Raw genomic sequence first — 14,068 nt, 5'->3', positions numbered from 1 at the left:
ATAGATGCTGCTGCACCCGCTGAGTTTCTCCAGCATTTTTGTGTACCTCCGAAAGATCAATAGTATTCTATTGATCAATAGTATTCTATGGAATCCAAATAAATTAAAGCAGTAGATAAAGAGTATGCAAGTGGGTTTAGTAGAACTAAATTAAAATCAAAATTGATTTTAAGATTATGCATTGGCAGTAGTATTTGTGCTATCCATTTATTGGCACTTTATCTGCTTCAAAGAAAAGGCAGTTCCAAATTTTCTGTGAAGAGATCCACAAAGGTCCGTAGGAGTTTGTGGATGTCTCGTAGCAGCTCGTAATGCTAACGGTAGGTACTCCGGACATCCGGGTAAACTCGTGAAGTTTTTTCATCCCTGCAAAAAATGTCCACGAGTAAATAAATACTCGTGATGAAAAAAATGTTTTACTTTTTACTCGTAGGAGCCGCTACGAAACAGCCACGACTCCTACAGACCCGCTACGGACATTCTCCGAGTTCGAATCGGGGGGGAAACACGGGAGAACTCTTGAATTACCTCGTACAGTGGGACAGGGGCTTTACTCGAGATATTCTTTTGTATTAAAACTCCGTCCTTTATCAAAACTCCTTTTATACAAGAGTATCTTTTGATACGCCAGGCAGAGAGGATGCGATTTAGAGTTTGTGTTTCTGTATTGTGATTCTTTCTCAGTCTGAGGCTGGGATGATCTGTTTCCTCACTCGGTAGCAGAAGAAAAGCAGGTTATTATTAAGTATTGGATATTACAAGCATACATTGTGCACACACACACACACACTTATTCAATGCAAAAATTGACACTTAAATGGAGCAATTTATTACACAATGGCAGTAAGAAGCCAATTATACAGAACAATTTACACCTCATTACATTTTAAAATATAACAAATTCAACTTTATTACAATTATTTGTCTTTATAAAGTTATGGCACATATATGGAAATAACATGGACCATACCAATGAAAGGCACATTGACATTAACAAGCAGGTGCATAGTTACATACACAAAGCATAAACATATCCATAAAATAAGCAAGAGCATTGTATTTCAAGAGATTGATCTGTGGCACATTATGTAAAACTGATCCATTTCACTTGATTCATAATAAATCTATCTCATTATAAAAAGGTGCTACATACACGCACTCTTTGATATGGGCCAATTCTAGATAAGGATGAATCATCACATAAATTCAGCATGATTCCAAAATATCCAATTAACTCTCCAAATACTGTTTTGACAGCCAAGCTCCCAGATCTCTTGCATATCAACAAGCTTCACCACTTATTTTCTTTTAATTTTACAATGCACTGATTGAAGAACAGGGCAAACAAAAGTACTGATCTGGCACATTTAAAAAAAAGAATCCGTTTTTCAACCCCTATTTGCGAAACCTGATGGGAGCATTTCAAAGAATGAATACAGATCCATGGTGTGGTTTCCAGTAGCAACAGAAGTGCAGGTAGAATTAAAATGCTTGCATGCTTTACCAATTCATTATCCATCCTGAGAATTAACGTGTGGGAAATTGTTAAGTCTCAAGAATTTTACACAAGGTTTTTACCCACCCCTCACATGGCCCTGCAAGAAGAGACTGTCTTGGGACATTTCTCTTGTTGCAGACACCATATTAGAATATTTTCCTTTAACATGATCTGGTCCCATTGCAAAAGGCTAACTTTGAGAAACAAAAATGGAAATTATATAAATCCAAAAAAGACATACAAATACTTCATAAATAGATCCACAAAAATCACATGTTTGGAAAAACTTTATTCTTGATTTGCATTCACAAAGGTCCATTTTATGGTAACAAATAACATTTAATTACACCATTTGATATCAGATGCTTCTCAGGAGTTGAACGGCACAGAAATAGGCTCTTTGGCCCACTGTGTCAATACTAACCTTTTTGCCCATCTACACTAATCTCATTTACCTGCATTAGGATTGTATCCTTCTGGGCCTTGCCTATTTAAGTGTCTGTTTGAAATGTCACTTCAATGTAACTATTGCAGCTGATTCCACCATTCCCTCTGGCAGTACATTAGACTTTCTAGATATTATCCACTGTGTAAAATTCTCTAAGTTCCCCTTTAAAACTTCCACCTCTGACCATAAACCTGCAACTCTATTTTTGATATCCTTACATGGGCATCTGTTATAATTTTTGGTTTTAAATGAGATTAAAACCCATCTTTATCTGGCAAAAATGACATTGTATATACAAAGATTAAAAATGAAAATTGACAATCTGAATCTAATTCCATTACAAAAGTATTGAAACAAAATGTTAACTTTGATTTCAGTCACATTACAATGGCCTACAATTCTCCACATTGATAAGCCAAATTCATGTAGTCTGAGACTCTCAATAACAGAATCTACAGTTGAATTTATTAACAGTTCTTTTCACATCATGGAGCCACTGATGGACTGACTTTGAAAAAATTCCTGCTTTTAGCTTACGACACTTATGTCAATGCTTAGTTATAGCTGTGAACTATAATGACAATGATTGGCATTACCAAATTGCACCCTTTTGGAGAAAGGCATGGGTTTAATTACAAACTTCTACCCGCTCAGCTCTGCACACTAGCCACTCTTTCCCCCTCAATACTGTCATATGACCTATTGATCACTTCTTTTCCACCCTTCCATCCCAACATGTATAAATTACTTTGAATCAGTTGATAGGAAGGAAGAACTAAAAGCCCTTTATAAACTTTTCAATAGTTATATTTTCAATATTTTATAATAGCAAGATTGTCCAATTCCAATTTTAAAAATTCCATCACTGAAAAAATGTGAATCACAAACATCATCCTGCCACCATATTTCATTTTGTACTCATTGATGGTGACAACTTTGGCTAGTCTAAGCAGTGTTCATAAATATTTATACCCTTCCCTGAAGCAAAGAAGCCCCTCTTTCATTAATTACATATCAAAACATTATGTATAATAATTATGTATCAAAAACTACATCAACTGTTTCATTTACGTTGACCATGAAAGAATTGTCAAGTTAAAGGCCATGTTATTCCGTACATATTCAGAGTATCAATTGACGCTAAATCAGCACAAAGTTGAAAGGGTTTCATTAGAAAGGATAAAACTCTTGTGATGGTTGCAGTTAAATATTCTGAATAAAATTGGCAGCCAAAATCTCATAATATCAGAAGATTAGACAGGGCAAAACACCAGCATTTAAATTTGTATCCAATGTATCCCACCCAATGGTCCCGACAGCAAAATCGCAAAAACATTTAACCTGGGAAAATTAATCTGCAAAAATGTTATTAATACTAAGAGCTTTCTTTAAAATATTGAAATGCAAATTTGAAAAGTTTTTTGCCACATGGGCCATACAGTTCTGAAGTGTGGAAGCGATATTATTTTTTCTAAAAGTTACATTCAAAACCATTTCCCAACAAACAAAATGCAAAGTAGTAAATGAGATTTCCACTTGCACTTATTGAATAAATGTTCACATGTCTACAGAAGAACCATTATCTTCTGCTCAAGATATTTCGGCTCTGGTAACATGGTACTGAAGTCATGCACCAGGTAGAGCCATTGGAGAGGGATAGATAATCATTCCCCCATCTTCTTCATACTTTGCTCGTCTACTTCTGGGCCCTCAATTTGATACTGGGCCCCCTCACAATGATCAGATTGAGTTAATTGTAACTTGCTATTGCACAGAAGACCCCCCCAGAAAGAAACGCATGCCCCTCCACCCCACTGCTGGCACGTCTGGAAAGGTCCACAAATTAAGTCATATAATTTCTCCCCGGCTTTGATGTGCTGCAACTAATATTCTGCAACTGCTGTCAAGAAAATTTGGCAAATTTCAACCTTAATAACGTCAAGGCTTTGAAAAGGCAGTTTTGTTTCTCTCATAAAAATGAATAATTTCTTCAGAAGTTAACTTAATTGTCTAGAAATCAAATACCATATTTCTCTGATTAAGAATCTGTATTCTCTCAAAACACAATAAATCTGTTCAGTGCGTATTTACAATAAATTAAAGGTAACCAGCCCCTTATACACTCTCCTGTGTCTGCACATTCTCTGTCCCTGATGCACAAAGCATGTTTACAATTTGTAACATTTAAGCTCTTTATATATATGTCTCACTTCCTTGCTTACTTTTGTTCAATATTTAGGTACCTTGTACTGTAAAATGGGTCACAAAAAATACACCTTTGCAGCTCATTTTGAGAAGAACAGTCCATTACCTTAAGTTTACCAAAAACTTGGCAACTCTTCAAAATTAGAATCTTTACATAGAAAATTACAGTAGATTTCACAGGAGGTAGTGTTTGGGAACAATGAACATCCACAACGTTCAGATGATGAGGTGATATGTCCATGAACTCCGTGATTGGTATCACACATTATTAAAGAGAGATACTGTATTAAGATGGATTGGGGCATTTCTTTTGTATAAAACAGATTAATTCTCAAACTTCTTTCATTTAAGATCGACTGGTAGCTTTCATAAGATGGAGCTGAAATGCAAAAAAAAAAAAAAATAGTAAGTAAACAGCCAAATAGATGATCCATCTCAACTTCCTCCGGAGGTCCTTACTTTCACAGAAGGCAATTCAGTTTACTCGACATGATACCAAAAAATGGCTGAGATTACTAGAAGTGGCAAAATCTATGGGACTACACAATATTGTGGCTGCAATGCTCTAGACCTTAGTTTAGTTTAGTGCGGAAACGGGCCCTTCGTCCCACCTAGTCTGCGCTGACCAGTGATTCCCATATACTAGCACTACCCTACACACTAGGGATAATTTTCAATTTTTACCAAAGCCAAATTAACGTACAAAACATGTACATCTGTGGAGTGTGGGAGGAAACCCGAGCACCCGGGGAAAACCGATGCGGTCGTGGGGAGAACGCACAAACTCCGTACTGCCTAAGTTGTATGCAAAACAAAGCTTTTCATAGAAACATAGAAAATAGGTGCAGGAGTAGGCCAATCTGCCCTTTGAGCCTGCACCGCCATTCAATATCATCATGGCTGATCATCCAACTCAGTATCCTGTACCTGCCTTCTCTCCATACCCCCTGATCCCTTTAGCCCCAAGGGCCACATCTAACTCCCTCTTAAATATAGCCAATGAACTGGCCTCCACTACCTTCTGTTGCAGAGAATTCCAGAGATTCACCACTCTCTGTGTGAAAAATGTTTTCCTCATCTCGGTCCTAAAAGATTTCCCCGTTATCCTTAAACTGTGACCCCTTGTTCTGGACTTCCCCGGGAACAATCTACCTGCATCCAGCCTGTCCAACCCCTTAAGAATTTTGTAAGTTTCTATAAGATCCCCCCTCAATCTCCTAAATTCTAGAGAGTATAAACCAAGTCTATCCAGTCTTTCTTCATAAGACAGTCCTGACATCCCAGGAATCAGTCTGGTGAACCTTCTCTGTACTCCCTCTATGGCAAGAATGTCTTTCCTCAGATTAGGAGACCAAAACTGTACGCAATACTCCAGGTGTGGTCTCACCAAGACCCTGTACAACTGCAGTAGAACCTCCCTGCTCCTATACTCAAAACCTTTTGCTATGAATGCTAACATACCATTTGCTTTCTTCACTGCCTGCTGCACCTGCATGCCTACTTTTAATGACTGGTGTACCATGACACCCAGGTCTCGTTGCATCTCCCCTTTTCCTAATCGGCCACCATTCAGATAATAGTCTACTTTCCTGTTTTTGCCACCAAAGTGGATAACCTCACATTTATCCACATTATACTGCATCTACCATGCATTTGCGCACTCACCCAGCCTATCCAAGTCACCTTGCAGCCTCCTAGCATCCTCCTCACAGCTAACACTGCCCCCAGCTTCGTGTCATCCGCAAACTTGGAGATGTTGCATTCAATTCCCTCATCCAAATCATTAATATATATTGTAAATAGCTGGGGTCCCAGCACTGAGCCTTGCGGTACCCCACTAGTCACTGCCTGCCATTGTGAAAAGGACCCGTTTACTCCTACTCTTTGCTTCCTGTCTCTATCCACATCAATACTGAACCCCCAATACCGTGTGCTTTAACTTTGTATACTAATCTCTTATGTGGGACCTTGTCGAAAGCCTTCTGAAAGTCCAGATATAACACATCCAATGGTTCTCCCTTATCCACTCTACTAGTTACATCTTCGAAAAATTCTATAAGATTCGTCAGACATGATTTACCTTTCATAAATCCACGCTGACTTTGTCCAATGATTTCACCACTTTCCAAATGTGCTGCTATCCCATCTTTAATAACTGATTCTAGCAGTTTCCCCACTACCGACGTTAGACTAACTGGTCTGTAATTCCCCGTTTTCTCTCTCCCTCCCTTTTTAAAAAGTGGGGTTACATTAGCTACCCTCCAATCCTCAGGAACTACTCCAGAATCTAAAGAGTTTTGAAAAATTATCACTAATGCATCCACTATTTCTGGGGCTGGATCATCAGTTCTAAAATCTGGGTGGAGTCAAATATTATCTGATAACCTCTTGAAAAACATCTTGAGGGTTTTACTGCAATAACGATAGGTTATTGGAGCCACAATGTTAATAAAACAAAATGTAAATAGATTGCTTCAATTATTAAAAAATAATATATATATATATATATAATAAATAATAAATATTTTTAATAATATTTCCTTTCAGTTTTTACTTCTCCAATCTGTGTAGTCAGCACAAAGAAATCCCCACGTCCTGTTTGTATCTGGCATCAATGATACTCTGTGATGAAGGCACAGTTTATGCAGTGGCGGACTGGGTCTAAAAATATTGGTTGCCAGGAGACAAAGGGGGCCCACCCACAACTACAATGCTATCATTTAACAGGGGCCCACTTCCTATCACTTGCTATCACTTCATCAGGGGACCGACCACTTGCCATCGGGCAAGCTGACATCCTGGCCAGTCCGCCACTGAGTTTATGTATTCCCCATTGAATATATAGACAGAAAGATGCACGTAGATTCCAATAACGCCTTTCTCACTTAATTAGTTAACTTTAATGATAGCAAGCAGACATTGGTCCTTTTAACAACTGTTACTGCTATTCACGATTCTGATTAGTATGCACCAAATTTTATCCAAAGGAGCATTAAGGCATTCACTGATCCACTGAGAGTGTTTGGCAATCTTTTTGCTAATTAAAGCCCTATAGCTGGAAATTAGTCTGCCCCCTCAAGTGACCCTGAAGAACCTTGTTTCACTGCAACAGTACAAAGAGCAGATAGCTCTCCTTGGAGTCTTGGCCATTATTTATCAACAATCATCTCTTATTAAGCCTAGGAGATCAAACTTTGAATATATTGGTGTACGTGGGAGTTCACAGAAGACAAATTAACTGTGATGTTTCCAATATTGCAACAGAAAATAAGAAAGTATTCATACAGTCATAGAGTGATACAGCGTGCAATCAGGCCCTTCAGCCCAACTTGCCCACACCGGCCAACATGTCCCTGCTACACTAGTCCCACCTGCCCGCGTTTGGTCCATATTCCTCCAACTCTATCTTGTCCATGTATCTGTCTAACTGTTTCGTAAACGTTGAGATAGTCCCAGCCTCAACTACCCCCTCTGGCAGCTTGTTCCATACACCCACCACCCTTTATGTGAAAAGGTTAATCCTCATATTCCTATTAAATCATTTCCCCTTCACCTTGAACCTATGTCCTCTGATCTTCGATTCACCCTACTCTGGGCAAGCGACTCTGTGCATTTACCCAATCTATTCCTCTCATGATTTCATATAGCTCAATAAGATTAATTGGCTATAAAATGCACTCGGCTCCTGAGATCCAGGCCAATTCACTGGATGTTTTTAGGGGAGAGTTAGATATGGCTCTTAGGGCTAAAGGAATCAAGAGATTTGAGAAAAAAGCAGGACCAGGCTACTGATTTTAGATGATCAGCCATGATCATATTGAATGGCGGTGCTGGCTCAAAGGGCCAAATGGCCTACTCCTATTTTTCTATGTTTCAATGAGATCATGAAGGCTCTTGTATAAATGCAACATGGACATTCATTTAATACAAACTTATATTTAGAACTCCCCAGAAGGCCTTCTGATGCTGTTCACAACATACCGCAATTCTGACTATTAGCTCGAAACTTGCCCGGCAACGTCTTACCTCATCAAGCAGAACCCACACTTCGGAATCTTGTAAAATTGACAGCCTAATGGCTGAGATAGGATTTAATTTCAGGTGAATGGCACCGTCAGCTATTCCATTTTCAAATCTACCTGAATACAAGGAAAGGAAAGCACACGTGAAATAATAGAAACATAGAAAAATAGATGCAGTAGTAGGCCATTCGGCCCTTTGAGCTAGCACCGCCATTCAACATGATCATGGCTGATCATCTAAAATCAAAACCCCATTCCTGCTTTTTCCCCATATCCCTAGATTTATTTAGCCCTCAGAGCTAAATCTAACTCTCTCTTGAAAACATCCAGTGAATTGGCCTCCACTGCCTTCTGTGGCAGAGAATTCCACAGATTCACAACTCTCTGGGTGAAGAAATGTTTCCTCATCTCAGTCCTAAATGGCCTACCCCACATAAGATCAGGAGAAAGGTGATCATAATAGCGTGACAAGCCAGTAACAATTTTCTCCGTGAAGGGCCTGGAAAAGGGCTCAGTGTGGTGGCAGTAAATTACTTAAAACAAAGAAGAAGAAACACACATTCAAATTGAAGCATTATAACCATAAGACATAGGAGCACAGTTGGGCCATTCGGCCCATTGAGTCTACTCCGCCATTCAATCATGGATGATATAGTTTTCCATCCCAACCCCATTCTACTACCTTCTCCTTGTAACCTTCGATGCCCTTATTAACCAACGTGGTGCAAGTGTTGGATGCACAGTAATGCAATATAGATCCTCTGTGCTCTCTGCTCTGAGCATCTTAATCTGAACATCAAGTTATGTTGTTCCAGTGTATCTACTGAAATCACCTTTCTGACTCTGTGAGCAGAACCCTTACAGAATGCTCTAGTTGATAATAAATCTTTAAAGAGGAATTCTCTTATGCACCATTGATCAGAGTATTCAAAAGTTCTTAAGGCTTATACATCCGAAAGGCCTTCAGAGCTAAACAATGTGAAATCAAGCCACTAGATGGAGTACTTTGTACTATTAACATGTCCAAACTATGCCAAAAGCCTCAAGGCTTAAAGTTTACTTTTTATCGGCTCAAATATGTTTTTTTATTCCTTCAAGGGATATGGGCTTTGCAGGCCGAGCCAACAATTAATTGTCCATGGAGACACAAGAAATAGTAGATGCTGGTATACAAAAAAAGACACACTGTGCTGTAGTAACTCAGCAAGTCAAGCAGCATCTCTGGAGAACATGGATAGAAACATAGAAACATAGAAAATAGGTGCAGGAGTAGGCCATTCGGCCCTTCGAGCCTGCACCGCCATTCAATATGATCATGGCTGATCATCCAACTCAGTATCCTGTACCTGCCTTCTCTCTATACCCCCTGATCCCTTTAGCCACAAGGGCCACATCTAACTCCCTCTTAAATATAGCCAACGAACTGGCCTCAACTACCTTCTGTGGCAGAGAATTCCAGAGATTCACCACTCTCTGTGTGAAAAATGTTTTCCTCATCTCGGTCCTAAAAGATTTCCCCCTTATCCTTAAACTGTGACCCCTTGTTCTGGACTTCCCCAACATCGGGAAAAATCTTCCTGCATCTAGCCTGTCAAACCCCTTAAGAATTTTGTAAGTTTCTATAAGGTCCCCCCTCAATCTTCTAAATTCTAGTGAGTACAAGCCAAGTCTATCCAGTCTTTCTTCATATGAAAGTCCTGACATCCCAGGAATCAGTCTGGTGAACCTTCTCTGTACTATGTGGATAGATGACATTTTCTATTGAGGCCTTTGTTCAGACTTGTCAGGACATGGTTGAAGTGCAGGTCATCAACTGGAATCCCAGAGAGGGAGCAACAAGAGAGTGTCTCACAGAACACCCATCATGGAGTGCAGGAGAACGTCTTCAAAGTGGGCATACCTTGCGGAGATTTTGCAGTGGAGCAGTAAAATGGAGTCACAAGGAACAGCAGATGTTGGTTTACAAAAAAAGACAAAGTGCTGGAGTAACTCAGTGGAGTAACGCAGCATGTCTGGAGAACATGGATAGGTGAATTTTTGGGTCAGGGCTCGAATAAAAAATTAATAGATAGAGCGGGTGTGGAGAGGTTTTTTTCGAGTTATGGGAGAGTCTGGGACCAGAGAACTGAGCCTCAGAATAAAAGGACATACCTTTAGAATGGAGATGACGAGAAATTTCTTTAACCAGAGGGTGATGAATCTATGGAATTCATTGCCATAGACAGCTGTGGAGGCCAATTCATTGCTATGTTTAAAGCAGAGATTGATAGGTTCTTGATTGGTAAAAGTATGAAAGGTTACATGGAGAAGGCTGGAGAAAAGGGTTGAGAGGGAAAAATAGATCAGCCACTATCGAATAGCAGAGCAGGTTCATGGGGCAAATGGCCTAATTCTGTTCCTATGTCTTTTGTCTTGTAACTCTTCTTCAAACTGGCCCATTCTTGAATAGCCCTTGAGAAGGTTGTGATGAGCTTCCATCTTTAACCACCGCTGTCTGTGAAGTAGGTATGGGTACGCCCACAATGTTGTTACAGAGAGAGAGTTCCAGCATCTTGACCCAGTGACAGTGAAGGAATCGCATATATTTCCAACTCAGGATGTTGTGTGGCTTGAAGAGTAACTTCGGGTGATGGGGACCTCATTGAAACATACAGAATAGTGGATACCCGGACATGGTGTCGAAGGACGAGAAGCCGAAGCAAAGAAGTGGAAGCCAAATAACCGAATGGGAATGAAGCCGAAACGCCAAATAACCGAAAACGTACCAAGCCGAAACGCCAACTAACCGAAAGGGTGGGACGTCTAAAAGCAAACTAACCGAAATGGCGGGATGCCTAGAAGCCAACTAACCGAAAGGCTGTGTCGCCTAAAAGCGAACTCACCGAATGGCCGCTCTGCCAAAACGCCACCTACCCAAAAGGCGGCGTCGCCTACAAGCCAACGAACCAAATGACGTTCAACAGAAAAGTCAAAAAACGGACATGACGTTGCCGGGGGGCGGGACCTGTCAGCGATTGGTCTAGACCCCCGCGTCCATCACACCACGTGTGGAGATGGGAGAGTGGGGGTCATTTTCCCACACAAGCCATAGGTGACTGAGCAATCTGAACCCAAGCACCAAGTTGTAAGCGGCCGAAAGTGCGCATCCCTCAGGACAGCCCCCACTTTCCCACGGCCACGGCCGCCCTCCGCCTTGTCTCCCCCGTGCGGCTGCACTGTGATGGGCTGTGGATCGGGTGGAGCAGAGGTGTGGGACAGGCTGGTCCCTCCGTCCACCCAGAGTCACTGACCGTGATGCACCGCCATCGGACCCCAACCCCCACCCCCACACCAGGTTGATTCCCCCCCCCCCCCCCCCTCCGACCCCCGGACTCTGACACCCACACCGGGTGATTCACCCCCACCCCGGTGTGGGACAGGCTAGTCCCTCCGTCCACCCAGAGTTGGCGTTTCGGATTCGTTTCCATTCGGTTATTTGGTTTCCACTTCTTTGCTTCGGCTTCTCGTCCTTCGACGCTACGTCCGCACACGGAATAGTAAAAGGATTGGATAGGGTTGATGAGGAGAGGATGTTTCCAGTAGTGGGAGAGTCTAGGACTAGAGGTCATAGCCTCAGAATTAAAGGCAGTTCTTTTAGGAAGGAGATGATAAATTTCTTTAGTCAGACAGTGGTGAATCTGTGGAATTCCTTCCCACAGAAGACTGTGGGGGCTAAGTCAGTGGATATTTTTAAGGCAGAGATAGACAGATTCTTGATTAGCATGGGTCAGATGTTATGGGGAGAAGGCAGGAGAATGGGGTTTGGAGAGGGAGTTAGACAAAAGACAATAGACAATAGGTGGAGTAGGCCACTCAACCCTTCGAGACAGCATCGCCATTCACTGTGATCATGACTGATCATCCACAATCAGTATGCCATTCCTGCCTTGTCCCCATATCCCTTGACTCCACTATCTTTAAGAACTCTATCTAACTCTCTCTTGAAAGCATCCAGAGAATTGGCCTCCACTCATAAGGCGGAGAATTCCACAGATTCACAATTCTCTGGATGTATATTGTAAATAGCTGCAGTCCTAACACCAAGCCTTGCTGTACCCCACTAGTCACTGCCTGCCATTCTGAAAGAGACCCGTTAATCCCTACTCGTTGTTTCCTGTCTGCCAACCAATTTTCTATCCATGTCAGTACCCTACCGCCAATACCATGTGCTCTAATTTTGCCCACTAATCTCCTATGTGGGACCTTATCAAAAGCTTTCTGAAAGTCCAGGTACATTACATCCACTGGCTCGCCCCTGTCCATTTTCCTAGTTACATCCTCAAAAAATTCCAGAAGATTAGTCAAGCATGATTTCCCCATCCTAAATCCATGCTGACTCGGACCGATCCTGTTACTGCTATCCAAATTTGCCACTATTTCATCTTTTATAATTGACTGCAGCATCTTCCCCACCACCGATGTTAGGCTAACTGGTCTATAATAGTAAGATTAAACGAGAACTTACCAGTTTGAAGTTTGATCTTGATTTTATGAGGAGTTACGATGAGTGATTACGTGAAGAAGGGCCATCCACTGCGTGCGCGTCCATCTTCAAAGCAGCGGTGTTAAATCACAGATAAAAAGAAGACCTGAGAATAGTAAGATTGTGAAGAAACTAGAACTTCCATATGACCTTGATAGTATGAGGGTGGGAGCGGTGGGCACGTAATCGCTCATCGTAACTCCTCATAAAATCAAGATCAAACCTCAAACTGGTAAGTTCTCGTTTAATCTTACTATTTTACTTCGGAGTCACGTGAGTGACTACGTGAAGATTTCAAAGCTCTGTGATTTTACGCCGGTTACGAATCCAGGCGCCACACACTGAATGGATTGACCATGGATGCGTGTAATCATTAAAGCATTCAGACATTACGTAGTTAAGTAAAGAAACTGATGCTTTAAATGAAAGAAAGTTTAAAAAAAAAATAGTTACCCCTCCCAACCTTGGGGGGAAACTAAGGGACAGAACTTAAAATGGTACGCGCAAACACCCCCAGTCCGGTTATGGGTTTGTTATAAAACCGGTGGACCGTTATTTCATTCATCCATCCTGCAGCCACTAGGATGTCGTCAAGGGGCACGTCCTTAGCTCTTGCTGCCGACGTAGATGCAGCCCTGGTGGAGTGAGATTTAACCATATAAATGTTTACTCCTGCTACCACCATTACCTCTTTTGACCATCTGGAGATGGTTTGAGTTGACACCTTTTTGTGTGGTTTTTTATGGCTGATGAGGACCGATTGTTCTGAGCCTCTGAGGTTCTCCGTAACTCTCAGATAGTGGTGGTAGTATGTTACCACCCACACAACCGTTGGTCCTCTGGATATGCCAAGAACTGGATCTCCATCCCTGGCATTCCTGGCCTGCTCTGTTTTATCAGGTTCCTGATTACGAATGTTATGTTGTTCATATTGGTGGTCATGTAGTCCAACCGTAGCTTTTGCAGTGTCTGGACTCTTTGTCAGCATACCACCTTCAGGGTTAGTTATAGGCAGTCCCCACTGTCAAAATAGGGTTAGTACCACGCTCACATCCCATGTGTCCGTGTACCTTGGCCTTGGAGGTCTTAAATTGTAAATTCCCTTCATGAATTTTGTTGTAAAGGGGTGCGTTCCTATCGAACCGTGCCCTGCTTCCGGCATCAGATAGGAGGAGAGTGCGCCTCTGGCACTATAGATTGCACTATAACTTTGTTTATAGTTATAGTACAGAGTTGATAGGAACTCCAAGACATCCGTTATCCGAACTGTGTTGTATTTGTTCGGACAGTCCTATGCCTTGAAATGGCCTCCTCAGAATCTGCAGACCAACAAGTTATACGTTCATGTAGTGGATGATTGCTCCCTGTAACTG

The 14,068-nt window shown here is 41.5% G+C and overlaps 1 protein-coding gene across 1 annotated transcript in view; it reads right to left on the bottom strand.

Annotated features, from left to right (window-relative positions):
* Positions 1 to 806: 806 nt before the first annotated feature.
* Positions 807 to 14,068, bottom strand: part of mgat4a (alpha-1,3-mannosyl-glycoprotein 4-beta-N-acetylglucosaminyltransferase A) — a 273,579-nt gene continuing 260,317 nt past the window's right edge. Inside the window, exons 14-15 of the mRNA XM_033023224.1 lie at positions 8,178 to 8,290; positions 807 to 4,530 (exon numbers count right to left, since the gene is read on the bottom strand). Of these exons, the coding sequence (XP_032879115.1) occupies positions 4,498 to 4,530; positions 8,178 to 8,290 (146 nt within the window). The 3' untranslated portion in view covers positions 807 to 4,497. The remainder of the gene's footprint in view (positions 4,531 to 8,177; positions 8,291 to 14,068) is intronic.

Source organism: Amblyraja radiata, chromosome 6 (genome assembly GCF_010909765.2).
Source record: "Amblyraja radiata isolate CabotCenter1 chromosome 6, sAmbRad1.1.pri, whole genome shotgun sequence".
Classification (NCBI taxonomy): Eukaryota; Metazoa; Chordata; class Chondrichthyes; order Rajiformes; family Rajidae; genus Amblyraja; species Amblyraja radiata.
This window is presented reverse-complemented; position numbering and strand designations above follow the sequence as displayed.